Source organism: Cetorhinus maximus, chromosome 13, assembly GCF_964194155.1.
Source record: "Cetorhinus maximus chromosome 13, sCetMax3.hap1.1, whole genome shotgun sequence".
NCBI classification, from domain to species: Eukaryota; Metazoa; Chordata; class Chondrichthyes; order Lamniformes; family Cetorhinidae; genus Cetorhinus; species Cetorhinus maximus.
Window position 1 is genome coordinate 118,977,568 of NC_135891.1, and position 15,136 is coordinate 118,992,703.

The following is a 15,136-nucleotide window of genomic DNA, read 5'->3' on the forward strand; positions in this document are numbered from 1 at the left end:
TTTAAGATACTCCTTACAACCCTATCTCTTTGACAAAATTTGGGTCATCTGCCTTAATATCTCCTCCGGTCGCTTGTGCCAAATTCTGTTTGATAATGTTTCTGTAATTCATCTTGGGACATTTTACTACCTTAAAGATGTTGTATCGCCCAGACCTGATGAGATACATCCCAGGTGGTTGAAGGAGGTGGCAAAGGAGGCATTGGTGGTTATCTTTCAAAATTCCATAGATTCTGGAAAGGTTCCTGCAGACTGGGAAGTAGCAAATGTAACCCCACTATTTAAGAAGGAAGGGAGAGAGAAAATAGAGAACTACAGACCTGTTAGTCTGACGTCAGTAGTGGGGAAAATGTTAGAATCTGTTGTAAAGGATGTGATACCTAGCCACATACAAAATAATGATATGATTGAACAGAGTCAACATGGGTGTATGAAAACGAGCTGATGTTTGATTGTTTTTGAGGTTGTTACTTGTAGCATAGATAAAGGAGAACCAGTGGGTGTGGTGCATTTGGATTTTCAGAAGGCTGTTGGAAAGGTACCACACAGAAGGTTAGTCAACAAAATGGATTGGGGGAAATATAGTTGTATGGACTGAGAAATAGTTAACAGACAGAAAGCAGAGAGTAGGAAGAAACAGTTCATTCTCAGGAAGGCAGGTTGGTACTAGTGGGGTACCACAAGAACCAGAGCTGGGGCCCCAGCTGTTCACAATCTGTATAAAGGATTTGGGTGCTGGGACCAAATGTAATATTTCCAAATTTGCTGATGACACCAAACTAGGTGAGTGTCCCAGCACTGACTGTGTGTGTGTGTATAACAGGACTGAGTATCCCAGCACTGACTGTGTGTATATAACAGGACTGAGTTTCCCAGCACAGACTGTGTGTGTGTAACAGGACTGAGTTTCCCAGCACTGACTGTGTGTGTGTAACAGGACTGAGTTTCCCAGCACTGACTGTGTGTATGTAACAGCACTGAGTATCCCAGCACTGACTGTGTGTGTAAGAGGACTGAGTATCCCAGCACTGACTGTTTGTGTGTAAAACAGGACTGAGTGTCCCAGCACTGACTGTGTGTGTGTAACAGGACTGAATGTCCCAGCACTGACTGTCTGTGTAATAGCACTGAGTGTCCCAGCACTGGCTGTGTGTGTATAACAGGACTGAGTGTCCCAGCACTGACTGTGTGTGTGTAAAACAGGATTGAGTATCCCAGCACTGACCGTGTGTGTGTAAAACAGGATTGAGTGTCCCTGCACTGACTGTGTGTGTGTAACAGGACTGAGTATCGCAGCACTGACTGTGTGTGTAACAGGACTGAGTATCCCAGCACTGACTGTGTGTGTGTGACAGGACTGAGTATCCCAGCACTGGCCGTGTGTGTGTAAAACAGGATTGAGTGTCCCTGCACTGACTGTGTGTGTGTAACAGGACTGTGTGTCCCAGCACTGACTGTGTGTGTGTAACAGGACTGAGTGTCCCAGCACTGACTGTGTGTATATAACAGGACTGAATGTCCCAGCACTGACTGTGTGTGTAAGAGGACTGAGTATCCCAGCACTGACTGTGTGTGTGTAAAACAGGACTGAGTATCCCAGCACTGACTGTGTGTGTGTAACAGGACTGAGTGTCCCAGCACTGACTGTGTGTGTGTAACAGGACTGAGTGTCCCAGCACTGACTGTGTGTGTGTAAAAGTACACATTTGGTATGTCTTTACCCAGAGAGTGGTGATAATGTGGGACTCGCTACCACACGGAGTGGTTGAGGTGGATAGTGTAGAAACATTTAAGCAGAAGCTGGATATGGGAGAGATGGGAATGATGATAGGGTGAGATGGAGACGGGGTGGGTGGAGGCTGATGTGGAGCCTAATGACCAGCATGGAGCATATGGGCCGAATGGCCTGGTTCCCTGGTGTAAATTCTACACTGATGTGTTTCTCACATGACGACTGTCAGCCTTTAAGGGTTAACCTGAGAGAGGAAATTAGAATCCAAAGGATGTTGACTTGCAGCAGCACCAGAGGAAGGGCGATTCCGACTTTTGCCGAGACAGGAAATCTAGGATGCTGCTAATTCCCAGGATCTTGTTTGCCAAGTTCAAAAAAAAATCCCAAGTTTGATTACGTGACCTTAAATCCAGCGACACCAAGGAATAGGAACAGTGAGAGGCTAGCAAATTCCTACCTAGCTCTTACCCTTCGTCATCACAGTAACCATCTCTGTGAAGAAAGGAAGGAAACAACAGGAAAGAGCCAGACCTTCGGAGGTGGAATTGCCATTCCGGAATGGAGGTACAGTCTGACAGAAAATGCTGAATCCCCCTCTCAACTTCATTGATCTGTTCAATAAATGAATCATTCAATCCCTACGCTGCTGCACTGAGTACGTTCAGATGTAACGTGAGGGGCTGTTAGCTCTGACGGAGAGTTTTCACCAAGGGCTGTCCTGCTGTCTTTATGTCCTGCTTGTCATGTTGCTGCTGTTTGTGTAATGGGTCTGGATCTGGTGGACATTATTGATGTTTGTGCGCAGACAGCGGGTTCAATCATGGGTAGGCAGATGGAGGGGTTGGTCTCTTTCTATTACAGCATTCATTCCATAAAGAGTTTGGATACTAGACTGGGTCAGGGGATAAGGGAATTCAGTTAATGTGGAGAGACTGGACGAACTGGGATTATTCTCCTTAAAGCAGAGAAGGTTAAGAGGAGATTTGATAAAATGCTACCGGGGGTGAGGGACTTCCGTCACATGGAGAAACTAGGAAAAAGAAAGACTTGCATTTCTATAGCACCTTTGTGACCTCAGGAAGTCCCAAAGGCCTTTACAGCTACTTTTAAAAGCGTAGTCACTGTTATAGTGTAGGAAACAAGGCAGCCAATTTGCCCAGAGCAAGATCCCACAAAAAGCAATTGATTTTGACGAGATAATCTGTTTTTTAGTGACATTTTAAATCTGGAGTCTTCTCCTTAGAAAGGAGGTTTAGGGAAGATTTAATGGAGGTGTTTTAAATCATGAATGGTTCTGAGAGAGTAAATAAACTAGAGGGCAAGATGTAGGTGATTAACCAGAGGAGGGGATGAGAATTTTTTACACAGCGATGGACCTGTCACTCTTTGACCTGTCACACACATCTGTCATATAGATTCGTCACACATGGACCTGTCACACATGGACCTGTCACACGCAGACTCGTCAGACATGGACCTGTCACACATGGACCTGTCACACATGGACCTGTCACACGCAGACTCGTCAGACATGGACCTGTCACACATGGACCTGTCATATACAGACTCGTCAGACATGGACCTGTCACACATGGACCTGTCATATACAGACTCATTACACATGGACCTGTTACACAGGGACCAGTCACACACGCGGACCCGTCACACAGGAACCAGTCACACACAGACGCATCACATGTGGATCCATCACACACCCCCTGTCACATGACCTCATTGCATAACATTGTGAAGTGGTGTGAATACTGTTTTTTTCTGCCTGTACAGTGTCCGGACTCTCTGTTGACTACTGAGTACACAGAGGTGAAGCTGGAGGTGCCAGAGGAGGAGGAGGCATTAGCTGTGCTACATTACGAAGAACAGATCACAGAGTTACTTGTTGTTATTGCTGAGTTGAACAGGAAGATCGACAGACTGACAGTGACAACTATCAGGTGTGCATAGTAAATGATTGTTCCAGATTTCTGGCCCCCTCCTTTCCTCATGATCATTCATCCTGGGTGGGGGATGGTGGGGAGTTGAGTCCCACTGGCGGGAATGGATCAATTTGACAATTAATGAAACATCAAATTCACTCCCTCTCATTTCTCAACTCATGACCCAAGTTCCATCCGTTTACTCCCTCAGGCCTGATTCAGCTGTAGGGCAAATCAACAGTTAAAGTCAGGCCTGTAAGAAAGAAAGATGTACATTTCTATAGCACCTTTCATCACCTCGGGATGTTCCAAACGACTCCACAGCCAATGAAGTACTTTTTTGAAGTGTCATCGCTGTTGTACTGTAAGAAATGCATCAGCCAATTTGCACACAGCAAGCTCCCACAAACTGCAATGTGATATAACTACCAGAAAATCTATTTAAATGGTGTTGATTGAGGCATGAATATTCGTCAGTACACCGGGGAGAGAAATCCCCTGCTCTTCTTCAGAATAGCCACCATCGGATTGTTTACATTCGCTTGCAGACAGGGCATTGTTTTAACATCTGACCCAAAATGACAGCACCTCTGACAGTGCAGCACCCACTCAGACATGCACTGGGAGTGTCAGCCTGGGTTTTTGTGCTCAACTCACCAGAGTTGAACTTAAAGCTGCAAACTCCTGACTCAGTGATGAGAGAGAGAGAGAAAGAGAGAGAGAGAGAGAGAGAGAGAGTGAGAGAGAGAATGCTACCACTGAGCCAAGGCTAGCGTTCCAGAATTTAAGTATTGCTAAAAGAAAGAGACACATTGTTGAAGCTTTACATCTTACATTCATCAGGACAGATGCAAGAATGCTAAATTTCAAAGGCAACAACTATTTATACTCATGAGAAAAGGGTGCTGATTGGTTGGCAAGTCAGCTCTGGTTGGTCAAGACATTGCCATGGCAAATGTACCAGGGAGCTATTGTCCCCCATGCTTTTGTTAATTCAAAAAAGGTGCAATGCCTGGACATATTCCTTTTGCCTGCATAGGACAGGTCCCTGCATATGTAGCAAGTGAGCTACATTGCGAGCCCAACTGATAATCTTAAATTGGTTGTTAGTATGATTCTTAACAGACTCGGGGTTGTTCAGCAAGTGCTGCCCAATCGCGGAATCACATTTAGCGTTAGACATTATGTTCTGAGTTTTGCAAGCACGGGCACGTTGAGTACGGTATGCACTCTGCCTATTGCAAACAACCAAAGGGATGTGCTGTTTGATACGACCCACCAGTCGTTGGGACGTACAGCCCATGTACCTGACATTACACATAAGCCATAAGACCATAAGACATAGGAGCAGAAGTAGGCCATTCGGCCCATTGAGTCTGCTTCGCCATTCAATGAGATCATGGCTAATCTCATAATCCTCAACTCCACTTTGCCATAACCCTTGATTCTCTTACTGATTAAAAATCTGTCTATCTCATCCTTGAATATACTTAATGACCCAGCCTCTACAGCCCTCTGCGGTAAAGAATTCTACAGACTGACTACCTTCTGAGAGAAGAAATTCCTCCTCACCTCTGTTTTAAATGGGCACCCCCTTACTCTGAGATTATGCCCTCTGACTCTCCCAAAAGGGGAAACAGCCTCTCAGCATCTACCCTGTGAAGACCCCTAAGGAGCTTATATATTTCAATAAGGCCACCTTTCATTCTTCTAAGCTCCAATGAGTGCAGGCCCAACCTACTCAACCTCTCCTCATAAGAAAATCCCTCCATAACTGGGATCAACCTAGTGAACCTTCTCTGGACTGCCTCCAAAGCCAGAATATCTTTCCTTAGATAAGGGGACCTAAACTGTTCACAGTATTCTAGGTGTGGTCTAACTAGTGCCTTGTATAATTTTAGCGAGACTTCCCTATTTTTATATTCCATTCCCTTTGAAATAAAGACCAACATTCCATTTGCCTTACCTATTACCTGCTGAACTTGTATGGTAGCTTTTTGGGATTCATGCACAAGGACCCCCAAATCCCTCTGTGCTGTAGCTTTCTGCAGTCTTTCTCCATTTAAATAATATTCAGCTCTTCTATTCTTCCTGCCAAAGTGCATAACCTCACATTTTCCCACATTATATACCATCTGCCACGTTTTTGCCCACTCGTTTAACTTGCCTGTATCCCTCTGTAGGTTCCTTGTGTCATCCACACAGGCCCTGAAATTTATACACCACATTACTCATTTGTGTGGTAGACAGAACATCTTTTTGGCTTGACGGCAGCATCCTGTTAGTGGTGAATATCACTTGTGTTTCTACTGCATAGTAACAGCGTGAAACAGCTAGTTTCGCCTGTTGCTCAAATTTTTGAGATACCTTGCCCTTCCAGGGTAATTTGAGGTAGACTGGGCACTTTTCAGGATAGTGGCGGCCTTAGGCCCATTCGTGGATATGCGCGTTACACAGTGAGCAATGATCCGATCGGGGTAGCCATTATCCTGTGGGATAATATCCGTAGCTCTCTGGTGCATTCTCCATGGCAATGCTTCGACTAATCAGAGTCAGCTTGACAAATAATCAACACCCTTTTCTCATGCAGTATAAATTGTTGCTCCCTTTGAAATGTGGTATTGTTGCACCTGTCCTGATGAGTGCAAGATGAAAAGATTCGACAGCATGTCTCTTTTTTCAGCAACATTCAAGCTCTGTGCCACCAAGTGAATATTCCAGAAATTACTGTGGAATAATTGCACTGAGGGAGCAGTCACCTCTGCTGGAGACTCCCCCAGGTACATTCAATAGGGTTTTGTAGAGTTACTGTTCAGTGTTCCCCATTACTTATTCCAACAAGAAGGAAGGAGAGCAAGAATCTGACCAGGAAATCCATCCCTCTCTCATGCAAAATATAAACCATCCTGTCTCCAACAAGCAAGACCATCCCATAACTGCTAACTCTCCCAGATATACCCCGCTACCATTAATGTCACTCTCTTTTGGAGTGACTAATACAGAGTAATTGACCCAGAGTGACAGACCAGGAATGACGGCCTAGATTGACCAGTTTAGTGACCAGCCCAGAGTGACTGACCCAGAATGACTAGCCCAGAGTGACCACTTCAGATTAACTGGCTCAGAACGACTGATCATTCTGTCCAGAGCAACCACTTTAGAGTGGCTAGTCCAGAGTGATCAGCCGACAGTGACGGGTCTGGGCTGGAGTGAATGACTTGGACTGACCACCTCGAAGTGACCACTGGCCACTGCATTCACAGAGATCCCTCCCTTCCCCCAGGCCGGGTCAGTGCAGAAATCACAGGAAACGGCAGCCTCCTGTGGTGGGAGCTGCTTACTGCAGGGTTCTGCTGCATCCATTCGATCTCTAGCTCCAACCAGCCGGAATCCCGATGGACTGAGTCTGGCTGGTTACCTGTCTCTACATAACCTAAGCACCCCATGCTCTTTGCTCACTGTCACTCTCCTGTTTTCTTATCACTTTTCCTTATTTTCCTTGCAGGGAGGAAGATGAATATCTGGACACTTGCTCAGACCTTAGTGACAGTCACTACCTGGAGACCAGCACATGCCTCTGTCCAGGCCAAGATCAACTCACGGACTCTGACTGCCCAGGACAACCTTGTCAAATATCGAGGATCACAGGTCCGTAGGCAAGGCCCTCCGTGAGTATCACGGATTTATAAGAGGGGTCACCTGTGGCTCATGGGTTCAAGCCCCAGTACTGAGGGGGTGCTGAGGTGTCAGAGGTGTCAACTTTTGGGTGAGACCTGAAACCAGGGCCTCACCTACATGTTTGGGTGGATCTAAAAGATCACATGATACTATTTCAAAGAAGAGCAGAAGAGTTCTCCCTGGTGTCCTAATATTTATCACTCAACCAATATCACAAAAACAGATTGTCTGGTCATTACTAAATTGCTATTTGTGGAAGCTTTGCTATTGAGATGACCCATGTGACTTGGGAAAAGCCTGTATTTTCTTTTTGTGCAATGTCCCCTTTAAGATCAAAGTTGAACTGGGGAGTATTACGAAAGGATTAAGTGGGTTTCCTAGCAGACAGCTTAGTCCAAGAAATGCCCATATTACCTGAGTTTGCCAATGGGGATGTAAAGCTAAGAAGCAAAGGGTAAATAGAAAGCTAATTGTAATGATGCTGTGTTCAGCCTGTCTTTGTGGCAGACTGTTTAGGACAAATCCTGATGTTGAAGCAGGTTTCTGAGAATAGAGCAAAGGCATATGGCTGGGACTTTCTTGTCCCACCAGTGGCGGCATCAACCCAGGCAGGATGGGAAAATTTGGAGAGAAGTTAAAAGTCAACGGCTCTCCAAATTTTCCCATCCCGCCCACGATGATGCCCGCCAGTGGAGGGGCCAGAAAATCCCACCCTCTGTTAACTGTATGCAAGGCAGGAAGGTCAGGGCTTGCGGATTGGAAAGCATCATTGCAATTAGCTTTCTATTTACCCTTTGCTTCTTAGCTTTACATCCCCATTGGCAAACTCAGGTAATATGGGCATTTCTTGGACTAAGCTGTCTGCTAGGAAACCCACTTAATCCTTTCGTAATACTCCCCAGTTTCACTTTGATCTTAAAGGGGACATTGCACAAAAATGTGGTAACGACTGCTGCAGTTTCAGTTTTGTCAGAATCAGTCAGACTGTTTAAAGGGACGAGAGAATGGAGTCTCTGGGGATTCTGTGTCATTAGGACTTCGTGTCCTGAGTGAGAGATGGTTCATAGACGTGCACCCTGTTGGTGGTAACTGTGTCTTGAGACTGCAGATGGAATACGGTGGCTCATGAATGCGACCCAAGGGCTGAAATGCTTGTGTCGGAAGTGGGAGATCCTACAAGATGATGGCCGTGCTGGACGGGCTGTGAGCTTGCATGTGGTGTCACATTTGTGCAGGAAGTGATGCGAGTGCCTGTAACTATGTGGGGCGTTTCTTTGTTTTATCGACTATTTCAAATGAAATTTACCTCTTTGTTTGAAATATCCTTCATCTGTTAAATAATATTTGAATAATATTGATTTCAGTTGATTTGTTACAGTAAAAGTTTTTAAAAGCGAATCTTTTTGAAGTAGTTTTCTTTCCGTTGGCATTGTGGGGATTGTTTTCTTTAAAAGGTCTTTATGGGGATTGTAACACTGTAGGTAAATTGGTTGCTGCTTATTCTACATTAAAACAGCGACTACACTTCCAACAGTGTTTCGCTGGCTGGAAAGCTTTGGGACATCTGAGACGTTGAGCCCCCAAACATGTCAGATGTCACATGGCCAAGTCGTCGCGTGTGAGAATGATTCCAAGCCGAGTTGGAGACGGCTAACGTTACAATCAATTACTGGAATAGTGGGGGTATCCCTAACCTCCCACCACCACCCCTCCCCGGTCCAGACCATTCCCAGTGGGGTACAAATCCAGGCAACAAATCGACTCTGGGTCATCCACGCTCAAACCAGTGGTTTCCCCTTTACAGGAGGACTGAAGAAGTGTTGAGAGTTTCTGAAATTAGCTGTAATTATTTCTGAGAGTGAAGTCAGATTAATGTTTCAGCCTTTATTAGAATGAATCAGGATCTGTCCCTTTCTATCTCTGTGACGTCCTCCAGCCCCACAATCCTCCAAGATCCCTGATTTCCATCATTCCACCATTGGCGGCCATGCCTTTAGCTGCCTGGGCCCTAAGATCTAGAATTCCCTCCCTAAACCACTCCACCCTTCTACTTATCACTCCTCCTTTAAAACACTCCTGAAATCCTACTGCTTTGACCAAATGTTTGGTCACTTATCCCTAATATCTCCTTATGTGGCTGTTTGTGTGTTTGATAACACTGTTGAAGCACCTCGGGACATTTTACCATGTTAAAGGTGCTTTATAAATGAAAGTTGTTGTTGTTGGGGGTTGAAGCATAGTCAAACAAGTATATTCCTGCCTTGTGGTTGAGTTTTGCTGCTCCTGATGTCTGGCCATGCATTGCTGACTCATCGCTGTCACCCCGGCTCTGTTTCCTGTCGCAGGTGAACCGGGTGAGCTGTCACAGAAACTGCACCGGGTGTTGACGGAACTCGAGGACTCAGTGCGCACCCGGAGGACAGAAATCCCACATCGCTGCACTGACCCTACCAAAGAAGAGGAGGCAGCACTCGCCCACTGGGAGCTGGTCACTCAAGTAAGAGTCAAGGGATCTGGATAGTGGGTCAGGGGTCTGGAAACTGGGTCACAGACTGGACACTGTGTCAGGGGTTTGGACACTGGGTCAGATTCTGGGTGCTGGTCAGACTCTGGGCATTGGGTCACAGACTGGATACTGGGTCAGGGGTCTGGCCACTCAGTCAGGGGTCTGGACACTGGGTCACAGACTGGACACTGGGTCAGGGTTCTGGACACTGAGTCACAGACTCTGGACACTCGGTCAGGGTTCTGGACACTGAGTCACAGACTGGACACTGGGTCAGGGTTCTGGACACTGAGTCACTGACTCTGGACACTAGGTCAGGGGTCTCGACACTAGGTCGGGGGTATGGACACTGGGTCAGGGGTCTGGACACTGGGTCACAGACTGGACACTGGGTCAGGGGCCTGGACACTGGGTCACAGACTGGACACTGTGTCACGGGTCTGGACACTGGGTCAGGGGTCTGGACACTGGGTCACAAACTGGACACTGGGTCACAGACTCTGGATACTGGGTCAGGGGTCTGGACACTGGGCCAGGGGTCTGGACACTGGGTCACAGACTGGACACTGGGTCAGGGGTCTGGACACTGGGTCACAGATTGGACACTGGGTCAGGGATCTGGACACTGGGTCACAGACTGGACACTGGTTCAGGTGTCTGGACACTGGGTCACAGACTGGACACTGTTTGCAGCACTCACTGTTCTAGTATCACTTAGAATGACTGGGGGATTCTCGGGCTGTAGACACTGGAATTTAGAAGGTTAGGGGATAATTGATTGAGGTTTTCTAGATATTAAGAGGAACAGATAGAGTAGATAGAGGGAAACTATTTCGGCTGCTTGGGGGGTCTAGGACTGGGAGGGCAATGTCTAAAAATTCGAGCCAAATTTTCAGGAGTGAAATTAGGAAACACTTTGACACGCAAAGGGTGGGAGATTTCCGTTAATGACAATTGATGCTGGATCAATTGTTAATTTTAAAATTGAGATTGATAGATTTTTGTTAACCAGATTTATTAAGGAATACGGGGCAAAGGTGGCTATAGGTCACAGATCAGCCATGATCTCACTGAATGGGGGAATAGGTTTGAGGGGCTGAATGGCTTCCTCCTATTCCAATGTAACATTTCTACTCGTAGCTCTGCATTCTCACTCCCCCAGCACCCGTGGGAGCGGGGGTGTGGGGTGGGGGGAAGAGGGGAGAGTTCCAGTCCCCCTTGGACCAGTTGTCCCTCTCCCCACTGTGGCCCTGCCCCACCCTGTCAGTAGCTCCCAATGGAGTTTGTGAGCAGCCCCCTTGCCCTCACCTGCCCTGGAGAACTGAGATATTCAGTAAACAGTAAGAGCTCAGATTACCAGCTGAGACTCCGCTGACCTGTGCGCTGGTGCTTGTGCTGAGCATTTTATTCTTGTGTTACTGTCGCTGTAAGCACGCCCCCTTCAACCCCCACTCCAGACCATCGAGGGGGTGGAACGAGAGCTGGGGGTGGACCTGACCGCAGAGCTGCAGGAGGAAAGGAGTCAGTGGGAAGCTGAACTGGATTGCCTGAGAGAGAAAAATCAGCACCTTGCACACCAACTCCTCGAGAAGGACCAGGAACTGTGGCGAGTCACAGCTGCTCTCGATGGGATTCAGCGGGAGAGAGACAAGCTCCAACTAAAGGTAGGTTACTTGCTTTTTTCCAGCTTTTTCCAGTTTTTTCCAGTATTTTCTTGTTTTTATTGCAAGTTGCTGGCTGTTATGCTCTCCATCTGTCTCCAGGTGCTGTCAGCCAGTGGAGATATGATGGGCTGAATGGCCTGCTTCTGTGCTGTAGCACAGGGAGACATTGACAGACTGCGCCGAATCAGCAGGAATTAATTTGCAGCGAGTTTTTGTGATCTGGAAAGCGCTGCCTGAAAGGGCGGTGAAAACAGATTCACTAATAACTTTCAAAAGGGAATTGGATAAATACTTCAAGGTGACATTTGCAGGGCTATATGGAAAGGGCAGTGGGAGGGGGATTAATTAGATATCTCGATGGTATGTCAGCACAGTGGTTTATGTTACTGGACTAGTAATGTGGAGATCTGGCTAAATGATCCAGAGACCTGAGTTCAAATGCCACAAGGCAGCTGTGGAATTTAAATTCAATTAATTAAATAAATCTGGGATAAAAAGCTCACATCAGTAATGGTACCCAGGAAATGACCGGATTGTCATAAAAACCAACCTGGTTCACCAATGCCCTTTCGGGAAGGAAATCTGCCATCCTTACCCAGCGTGACTCCGGACCTGCTCAGTGTAACTTCCCTCTAAAATGACCGAGCAATCCAATCTGTTATACCAGAAACATGTTTAGGGATGGGCAACAAATTCCAGCCTTGCCAGTGACACCCACATCTCATGAATGCATTAAAAAAGGCCTTCCTTTTGTGCTCTATGATGAATGAAGTAGTGTAGGAGGGGCCAGGAGATTCAGAGAATGTCCGACAGTGACTAGCTCCCTCTACACTGTCCCCATCAAACCCTCCCAGGACAGGTACAGCACGGGGTTAGATACAGAGTAAAGCTCCCTCTACACTGTCCCCATCAAACACTCCCAGGACAGGTACAGCACGGGTTAGATACAGAGTAAAGCTCCCTCTACACTGTCCCGATCAAACACTCCCAGGACAGGTACAGCACGGGGTTAGATACAGAGTAAAGCTCCCTCTACACTGTCCCCATCAAACACTCCCAGGACAGGTACAGCACAAGGTTAGATACAGAGTAAAGCTCCCTCTACACTGTCCCGATCAAACACTCCCAGGACAGGTACAGCACGGGGTTAGATACAGAGTAAAGCTCCCTCTACACTGTCCCCATCAAACACTCCCAGGACAGGTACAGCACGGGGTTAGATACAGAGTAAAGCTCCCTCTACACTGTCCCCATTAAACATTCACAGGACTGGTACAGCACGGGGTTAGATACAGAGTAAAGCTCCCTCTACACTGTCCCCATTAAACACTTACAGGACAGGTACAGAACAGAGTTAGATACAGAGTAAAGCTCCCTCTACACTGTCCCATCAAACATTCCCAGGGCAGGTACAGCACGGGGTTAGTTACAGAGTAAAGCTCCCTCTAAACTGTCCTATCAAGATTTGACTGGCAGTATCCCATCAGTGGGCAGTGTCTGTGAATCAAGGTCACTGCACTCTCAGTTTTTTGTTTGTTAACTAAATTGTCAAAGCTTTGCATGTTTATGTGAGTGTGCATGTTGGTGTCTGTTTGTTGGTATGTGCATGCTCTTGTGTACATGTGTGCATGCGTATATTCATATGTGCGGTGTGGGAGGTCTCAGTGTAATATGATCCTCACTCCCTGTTCCTGGTTCCTATGTTAGGCTGATGGCTTGCTCACGTGTCTCCAGAGTCTGCAACAGAGTGTGACAACCTGTCCGTCTCCCAGTCCATTCCCCAGTATCGTGGCGGCAATCACAGCTGGATCCAGCACTATCAATACCGAGTGTGAGGAATTTGTGAACACTGTAAGTCTCGGGAGTAACAGGGGAATGTGGGTTTTAGAAATGTTCATTTCAAACTAATCAAAGTGTCAATGACTTTGAAGATGCTGGCTGTGGTTTTGTATGGCAGCCTGGATTTATGGGCCGGGTGTCAGTCCTTTAAGAAACCAGAGTCATTTATTCCTGGAAGGAATTCCTTCATTCCTTGTTCTCGTCTCTGCTGCAGGATCCAGGGTTTGTGCTCGAACGATTGATCCGGTCATTCCAGAAGTGCTCCAGTGTCCAAAATCTTTCCCAACTCCTTCATGCACACGGTTCCAATGTGGCCAGAGTAAGGATCCGGGATTCAGAAATCGATGCTGATCAGCTGAGGAAGTAAGAGACTGGATTTATTCCAGAGAATTCTCGAGCACTGGGATATCTGGAATTCTCTTGCATTTTCTCGTTTAAATATTTTATGGGCAAATTTTTAAAAAATTCTCTCATGGGATGTGAGCATTGATGGCTAGGCCAACATTTATTGCCCATCCCTAATTGGCCTTGAGAATGTGAGTGTGTGTGTGTGTGTGTGTGTGTGTGTGGGAGTGAGAGTGGGTGTGTGTGTGGGAGTGTGAGTGTGTGGGAGTGAGAGTGTGTGTGTGTGTGTGTGTGTGGGAGTGAGAGTGGGTGTGTGTGTGGGAGTGGGAGTGTGTGGGAGTGAGAGTGTGTGTGTGTGTGTGTGTGTGGGACTGAGAGTGTGCGTGTGGGTGGGAGTGAGAGTGTGTGGGAGTGAGAGTGTGTGGGACTGAGAGTGGGTGTGTGGGAGTGAGAGTGGGTGTGTGTGTGGGAGTGTGAGTGTGTGGGAGTGAGAGTGTGTGTGTGGGGGTGAGAGTGTGTGGGAGTGAGAGTGGGTGTGTGGGAGTGAGAGTGGGTGTGTGTGTGGGAGTGTGAGTGTGTGGGAGTGAGAGTGTGTGTGTGGGGGTGAGAGTGTGTGGGAGTGAGAGTGGGTGTGTGGGTGTGTGGGAGTGAGAGTGGATGTGTGGGTGGGAGTGTGAGTGTGTGGGAGTGTGAGTGTGTGTGTGAGTGGGAGTGAGAGTGTGTGGGAGTGAGAGTGTGTGGGAGTGAGAGTGTGTGTGTGAGTGGGAGTGAGAGTGTGTGGGAGTGAGAGTGTGTGGGAGTGAGAGTGTGTGTGTGGGTGGGAGTGAGAGTGTGTGGGAGTGAGAGTGTGTGGGAGTGAGAGTGTGTGGGAGTGACAGTGTGTGGGAGTGAGAGTGGGTGTGTGGGTGGGAGTGAGAGTGGGTGTGTTGGCGGGAGTGAGAGTGTGTGGGAGTGAGAGTGGGTGTGTGGGTGGGAGTGTGAGCGTCTGTCTCACCCCAGTCTCAGGTTTCTCACTCATTCACACCAATACATACTCATACCCACTCACACAGTGGGTGAGGGTGCGCACCTGGAGACTGGGAGTGAATTGGACAAACTCTGACCCTCTCACACTCTGGACATTTTTATTAATTACTCTTTTTTTAACTTAACAATTTAGTGCTTTGACATTGCTTTATTTTTGTTCAGCAATTGTTTCTTTTCCTAATATCACATCTTTAAAAAAAAAATTCAGTTTAATATTGTGCCAAACCTCATCTTTCCAAAATGTGCTCACCGGCCCCTCGAGTGTGAAAAAAATGGAAATGTGGCCACCCCCCCCCCTCCGACCCAGTCCACCCACCCCCCCCCCCACCCCGACCCCCGACCCCCGACAAGTGAAAAGGTTGGACAAGCCTGGGTTAAGGCATTAAGGTGGTTCTGGGGTTAGAGATACCAT

At 47.2% G+C, this 15,136-nt stretch overlaps 1 protein-coding gene across 2 annotated transcripts in view; it reads left to right on the forward strand.

Moving 5' to 3' along the window:
• Positions 1-1,978: 1,978 nt before the first annotated feature.
• The window catches only part of LOC144689050 (colorectal mutant cancer protein-like), a 30,585-nt gene continuing 17,427 nt past the window's right edge, over positions 1,979-15,136 (forward strand). For both annotated transcript variants that reach the window (XR_013578553.1, XM_078556189.1), the window contains exons 1-7: positions 1,979-2,296; positions 3,518-3,684; positions 7,172-7,314; positions 9,690-9,841; positions 11,308-11,514; positions 13,222-13,365; positions 13,568-13,716. Coding sequence is in view for 1 of the 2 variants with exons in the window: in XM_078556189.1 (XP_078412315.1) it covers positions 2,291-2,296; positions 3,518-3,684; positions 7,172-7,314; positions 9,690-9,841; positions 11,308-11,514; positions 13,222-13,365; positions 13,568-13,716 (968 nt within the window). In the remaining variant the exon portion in view is untranslated. The remainder of the gene's footprint in view (positions 2,297-3,517; positions 3,685-7,171; positions 7,315-9,689; positions 9,842-11,307; positions 11,515-13,221; positions 13,366-13,567; positions 13,717-15,136) is intronic.